This window comes from Pipistrellus hanaki, assembly GCF_964339955.1.
Source record: "Pipistrellus hanaki genome assembly, chromosome: 19".
Taxonomy (NCBI): Eukaryota; Metazoa; Chordata; class Mammalia; order Chiroptera; family Vespertilionidae; genus Pipistrellus; species Pipistrellus hanaki.
This window is the reverse complement of record NC_140521.1, coordinates 8,136,578-8,143,581: the sequence shown is the minus strand read 5'-3', so window position 1 is coordinate 8,143,581 and position 7,004 is coordinate 8,136,578. Positions and strand designations below refer to the sequence as shown.

The window sequence follows — 7,004 nt, the reverse complement described above, 5'->3', positions numbered from 1 at the left end:
GAATCCTCACTCGAGGATATTTTTCCGTTGGTTTTTAGAGAGGATGGAAGGGAGGGGGGAGAGACAGAGAGAGAGAAATCCAATGTGAGAGAGACACATCGATTGGCGGCCTCCTGCATGTGACCCAACGGGGCTGGGATCGAGCCTGCAACCGAGGTACACGCCTTTGACCGAAACCGAGCCCAAGGCCTGCCACCATCCACCGAGCAGACCGGCCAGGGCACCTGGAAGGTTCTGGACAAAGACTGACCAGCGGTCAGGACAGCCGGGGGAAGCCACTTTGGGAGGAGCGATGGGTGGGGAGAGGGGCCTGGGGAGGGGCCGTGGGAGGCGCTTTGCAGGCCAGACGGGCAGCTGGTCACAGGAAGCCTGTGCTCCGCTGGGGCCGTGGGTGCGGAGCCGCCGGGGAGGGGGGGCAGGCGGGAGGTGGTTTCCTCACCACCAGGCAGACTAGAAAGCAAACTGATCTCGCTCTGAGAACAGCGTGAGACGCACACAGGGAGTCACCTCCTCAGCCCGTCTCCCACGGCCATCTCCGCCCTCCTTTTATGGCCCGGCCGCCGCGGGGAAGCACCCGCTTCACCCCGCCGCCTTTCAGGGAACCGGAGCGTCAGCCAGTCACCCTGCCTTTCCCCCCCGACGGCCGAGAGGGCGGTGCAGGCTTTTCTGAAATCTACGCTCGGCATCAGGCAGGCTGCTCTGATACGTCTCATTTTCCACGTAACAGGTGGGGACACGGGGTTCTCTGTCCCTGCCACAGTCTGAAGCCCCGGCGTGCGTCTTTCCTGGGCCGGGAGGAACGATCAGAACCACCGCGGCCTCTGACCTCATCGGTGGGGGTGCAGGGTTTTCAGCTCCCCACTCTTCACCCACCAAGGACACAAAGTCAGACCAAGAGTTCCCCGCTCGGGACGACTCTGTCCCCCTGACCTTCGGCCCTGTCCGGACAAGTCGGCTGCCACACCGGTGCGGGCAGCTGCTACCAGCATCTCAGCTTCCCGCAGAGCCCAGCACAGCCCCACACGGAGAATGCTCCAGTCCCAACGCCCACAGCAAAGGCCTGATCTCCTCCCACCGCCTCTCAGGTCCTTTCCTGGCCTTCTGAGTCGTGTGTGTGTGTGTGTGTGTGTGTGTGTGTGTATGTGTATGTGTGTGTATATTATGTGTGTGTATATATATATGTGTGTGTGTGTGAGTGTGTATGTGTGTGTGAGTGTGTGTATGTATGTGTGTGTATGTGTGTGTATATATATGTGCGTGTGTGAGTGTGTATGTGTTTGTATGTGTGTGTATGTGTGTATGTGTGTGCGTGTGTGTGTGTGTGTGTGTGTGTGTGTTAAAGTGATCCAGAGAAAGAAGTGTTATGTCTGGGCCCACAGCCAACCAGGAGTTACTACAGAAAAGGGGAAAGCTGGGTCCCTTTCAGCGTCCAAACCTAACGCTCCCCGTTTCCCGGCTCCCCCCGGCCGTACCAGTGCTGGGCGGTGATGTACACGCTCTGCAGGGGGCCCAGCAGCTTGTTGTCGCCCAGGCCCAGGTGCTGCAGGCCCGGCGGGGGGCGGTCGCACAGGCACTTCATGCTGCTGATGGAGTTGCCGTAGAGCTCCAGCACCTGCGGGCGGGAAGGCGCCCGTGAGCCCAGCACCGCCCGCCCGCCCGTCCTTCCGCCCCAGCACCATCCTTCTGCCCCAGCACCGCCCGCCCGCCCGTCCTTCTGCCCCAGCACCGCCCGCCCGCCCGTCCTTCTGCCCCAGCACCGTCCTTCCGCCCCAGCACCATCCTTCTGCCCCAGCACCGCCCTGTCCTCCTGTCCGCCAGTTCACCCGCCCGCCCGTCCTTCTGCCCCAGCACCGCCCGCCCGCCCGTCCTTCTGCCCCAGCACCGTCCTTCCGCCCCAGCACCATCCTTCTGCCCCAGCACCGCCCATCCGCCCGTCCTTCTGCCCCAGCACCGCCCGTCCTTCTGCCCCAGCACCGCCCGTCCTTCTGCCCCAGCACCGCCCATCCGCCCGTCCTTCTGCCCCAGCACCGCCCGTCCTTCTGCCAAGCACCGCCCGCCCGCCCGTCCTTCTGCCCCAGCACCGCCCGTCCTTCTGCCCCAGCACCGCCCGTCCTTCTGCCCCAGCACCGCCCGACCGCCCGTCCTTCCGCCCCAGCACCGTCCTTCCGCCGAAGCACCGCCCTGTCCTCCTGTCCGCCAGTTCACCCGTCCGCCCGTCCTTCCGCCCCAGCACCATCCTTCTGCCCCAGCACAGCCCATCCGCCCGTCCTTCTGCCCCAGCACCATCCTTCTGCCCCAGCACAGCCCGTCCGCCCGTCCACCGTCCTTCCATCCCGGAAACTCCGCAGAGGAAGCACCAGTCCCTCATGCCACGTCTCCCTCCCCCCGGACCCGCTTATGAAACCCCGGGGAGAGGATATTCCTGCAGCAGGCATGGGGTGCTTCTTTTGGTTTGTGAAGGGACTTTAACCTTTGGCGTGGGAGGGATACTGGAGAGCGTGGGAGGGCCATGCACAGACTTGGCCATGTGTCTCTGTGTAAACCCCCCCCCCCCCCCGCCATTCATTTGACCTTGTTTCCAAAGTGCTGACTCTGACATGGATCTTACAGATACACAGCATGATGTTCGTGTAAGGATCCTAGGAACTAACTCAAAAGAAGCCGACGCTGACCTTCAGGCATTCCAGCTCGGGGAGTTTGTGACCTCCCACCTGAGCGCCAGGATGAGCGCCAGGATGACCCTTCGGCGTGGGGATCCTGCCGGAATGGGCCGTACAGGTCGGCGTGTTGAGAACCTTTCTCCACCCCTCCCTTGATATCCGCTCTGCTTTCCCTCTCTCCTTATAAAAACCCCTGCCTGCACCGAGATGTTGGAATGGGCCTTGTAATGAGAGTCCCCCATGTCTCAGGCCGCTGGTTCTCGAATAAACCTACTTTTCTCCCATCAGCACGTGTCTCTTTTTCTTTAATTTTTAAAAACGATTGGCCCTCGCCGGTTTTGCTCAGTGGATAGAGCGGTGGCCCAGGGACGGAAGGTTCCTGGGCTTGTTCCGGTCAAGGGCATGTACCTTAGCTGCAGGTTCTCCAGCCCTGGTCGGGTATGTACAGGAGGCAACCAATCGAAGTTTCTCTCTGTCTCTTCCTCTCCCTTTCACTCTCTCTAAAAATCAATGGGAAAATACCCTGGAGTGAGGAGTAACAACAACCACAAAAAAAGAGGAGGAGAAGGAGGAGAAGAAGGAAGAAGGAGGGAGGAGGAGGAAGAGAATTAGAAGAGGAGGAGGAGGAGGAGAAGAAGGACGAAGAGGAGGAGGAGGAGGAGGAGGAATCATCTGAGTCCCTGTCTTCAAATCTTTCAGCCCAATGCTAGGGAATTGCTGGGTCTATGGAAAGTACACTGTTTGAGGAATCTACTCCACCTCTGAAAAGCCTGGGGCTTCACACTGTCTTCACACAGCCAAGACTTTAGTGTATGGGGCAGGGCAGGGGCAGGGGCAGGGGTGGGGCAAGAGCAGGGCAGGGGCAGCTTGACACGGAGCCCAGGCTCCTTACCTTGAGAGTCGGTGGCAGATTGAAGGCGTCGATCTCCTTGATCTCATTGGCGCTCAGGACCAGCTCTTCGAGCTTTGGGAACTTCAGGAGGTCTTTATCCACCAGGCTCACCTGGGGAGGAAGGGGAGGAGGCTGAGCGCCCAGCTGGCGCAGAAACCTGTGGATGCGAGGGTGGCACCATTAAAGCAGCTGCACAGCCCCTCCCAGCACCCGCCTCTGCTCCTGGAGCCTCTCCCTCTCTGCCAGGACACAGGCGCCTCGGGCATTGGGGCACCCTCCCCTCTGCCACCCTCCCCCCTCCTCTGCCTGGGTGCCCGCAGTGTCCCGCTCAGTGTCCCGAGCCCCCTGTTGGACGGGGAGCTCCAAGGGCAGGAAGTCCATCCTCCTGCGCACCCTGAAGCCTCGGGGAGCCCAAAGGCCTTTAGGGATTTTCCCACAGCCGGGCCGGAGCTGCAGGGGCCCTTCCTGGCGGGGCCTCTCCTCTGGGTGACTGACCCCGCCAGCCTGCCCAGGAGCGAGGGGTTCCAGGGACGTGAACATTCCTGCGTTCAGGCGGGGCCAGGCCCAGGCACACAGGCTGCTCTCCCTCCGCACCCCCCAGCACCGGTCGCTCCGTTTCTCTGGGGAAGGAGGAGAGGCTGTGGGCTCCGTTATCGGTGATGCCAGCAGAGAAGGCTCTTTAGGGACAGGAATCACTATAGCACGGTGCCCCTCCCCTGGCCCTGGGCCCCACAGCTGAGATGAAGTAAAACCAATACAAACACTGGGAAGGTTTCTACGAGGACCCGGAAGGGCGGACTGCAGGGCACTCTGGAAATCACTGGGACCGCAGGGGACCTCACCGGGGGAAGGAAGAAGGCACAGAGCACAGAACAGGGGAGCAGCTGGCTCTGCTGGGTGGGCCAGCCGGTGAGATTATTTAGAAGGCGGGCAGAGCTATCCCCCTTTCTCCCCCCTCCCCTTCCCTCCTTTCCCCTCCCCTCCCCCTCCCCCTCCCTACCTGGTCTTATCACTGAGTGCAGGAGGTGGTCTCCTAACGTCCCCTCTGTCCCCTCGGTGTGCCCGCGGCCAGCAGGTGCCAGCTGCCGGCACTCACCTTCTTGTCCACCACGCGGAGGGACCTGAAGTAGGAGTACAGGAAGTCCTCTTTGAGCATCTGCGGGTTGCTGATGGCCAGCTGCCTCAGGAAGCGGTCCTCGGCGCTGGAGCCCTCCAGCAGGGCCCAGGGCGACTGGGGGCTGCAGACCAGGCCCAGCAGGTCCTCCACCGTCTCCTCCGAGGGACCCCCGGCCTCCTCCTCTCTGGGGACCAGCTCCCGCCACACCCGACAGGTCCGGGGGAGGAATCGCGACTTGTTCTGTGGCCGTGGGGAGGGAGAAGGTCTCTCGTTATGACTCGGTCCTCTCAAGGATCCGAAACCCGAGGAACTGAACAGATTGTAAGACAGGACCGTCAGGGATAAAGAGTTTGGAAGTTTAGACAATGTGTCATGGACACTTTTGACTGCTCCTCAGCCAAGGGACGGACGAGGGGGATTAAAATAACAAGGAGAAGACCCATTCCCGCCTTTAGGAGTTGCTCCTGAGCTGGGACCCTGGGCCACGCAGGCGGAAGAGATGAAACACCTAAGGGAAGATTTAGCCTGTCCTGGAAGCCAGGCGGTGCCGCAGGCCCCCTGTGAGAAGTCCTGACTAACGAAGGGAAGGGGGCAAGGCTGGCGGTGAGTTCAGAACATTTAGGTGCCGGCAGGAGAAGGTGAGCGAATTCGCCCCAGTTTTCCTTCCCACTCCTCCCCCAGGAGGACATTAGGAGACCCTAACGCTCAGTGCCAGGCCAGGCTCACAGTGGGTGCTCCATGTTTGTGTAAAAAATGCCGACCCCCCTGGCGCTGACCAGTGTGTGGGGCCTCCTGGGCTCAGGAGCCTCTGTCCTCCGGCCCTCCGGCCCTCCGGCCCTTCCTGCCCCCTCTCCCCCAGGGCGTCCAGGGGCCTCACGGCGGGGTCCCACGTGCTGGCGCCGCCTCGGGACAGCTCTCCCCTCCCAAGCGGCATGGGGGGCCTTCGGGGAGGGGGCGGCCCGGCCCACAGGGACACAGGGACACACACACACACACACACACACACACACACACCCCGTGGTCCCTACAGCCACACACACACACACACACACACACACACACACACACGGGCGCTGCCCTTCACCCTGGGTCGGCTCCCACGGGCCTGGGGGGGGCTATTCGGCCGGCCCCCACCCCAGGGCAGGCAGCGCCCCCTCGGCCCTGCCCGGCCGGACTCCCACCCCCCTGGCCCCGGACGGCCGATCTCCGCGGCCCGCACCCAGCTGCCGGCGCCGCACGGGAACTCCCGCAGACACAGCTTCCGCAGGTGCTCCCGCACCGCGGCGCTCACGGTCCCCGCGCCCTGGTCCACACTCTCCTCCATCGCCGCGCGGACCCCGCGCCCTGCCGGTCGCTAAGCAACCGCCGGGACGCGCACGTGCTCCGGCGGGCGGCGCAGGCGCAGGCGCGCTGGGACCCAGGACTCGCCCGGGAGGCCCCGGCTCAGGCCCCGGCCACGGGGGTTTCCCCTCCCGACCCCGCCGGTGCTCCGGGCTGTGAACCAGGGGAAACGGTGACTGCGGCTCCCAGCAGCGCCCGCGCTGCCCGTACTGAGGCTTTCTCCTCCGGAGAAAAGTGCTCATCGCCATCCCCACGGACAGACCTGGGAAGGAGAAATTAGCTCAGGGCCACTCTCAAGATTGTCATCAGGGGATTCCAATGGAATCTCCTTAACTCCTGCCAAAACCGGTTTGGCTCAGTGGATAGAGCAGCGGCCTGCGGATTGAAAGGTCCCAGGTTCGATTCTGGTCAAGGGCATGTACCTGGGTTGCGGGCACATCCCCAGTGGGGGCTGTGCAGGAGGCAGCTGATCGATGTTTCTCTCTCATCGATGTTTCTCTCTATCCCTCTCCCTTCCTCTCTGTAAAAAAATCAATAAAATATATATATATATTAAAAAAAAAAGAATCTCCTTAACTTCTGACTTCAGGGGGTTTTAATCACCGCCTACATCCGTCACCGGTTCAGCATCCAGACCCCATTTCAGCCCCTAAAGGCCCAGATCCCACTTACATCTCCATCCTCGGAGAGCTCACTGCCGGTCACACAGTTTGTGACATCTGTGGGATAAGATGGCTCCGGTTCCTGTAACATGGAGACGCAGCGTCGTGGATGGAGATACAATTGACGTACCTGGAACTCGCTGCTCTAAAATGTGCGCTTCAGGGTATTCACAGCGCAACTGTCAGTGTCATCTAACTTTCAGCATTTCCCTAGTCCCAAAAGGACCTCCCGCACAGATCAGGCAACTGATCTCCATCCCCCCATCTACCCAGTCCCCCCTCCCCCCAAACCACCATATTTTTCTGTCCCCGGGGGGTACTGGGCCACGAAA

The 7,004-nt window shown here is 61.8% G+C and overlaps 1 protein-coding gene across 1 annotated transcript in view; it reads right to left on the bottom strand.

Annotated features, from left to right (window-relative positions):
- LRRC43 (leucine rich repeat containing 43) overlaps positions 1-6,756 on the bottom strand; it is a 14,601-nt gene extending 7,845 nt beyond the window's left edge. Inside the window, 5 exon segments of the mRNA XM_084867755.1 lie at positions 1,473-1,612; positions 3,553-3,663; positions 4,649-4,909; positions 5,889-6,272; positions 6,683-6,756. Coding sequence (XP_084723881.1) covers positions 1,473-1,612; positions 3,553-3,663; positions 4,649-4,909; positions 5,889-5,993 — 617 coding nt within the window. The 5' untranslated portion in view covers positions 5,994-6,272; positions 6,683-6,756.
- Between the last annotated feature and the right edge of the window lie 248 nt (positions 6,757-7,004).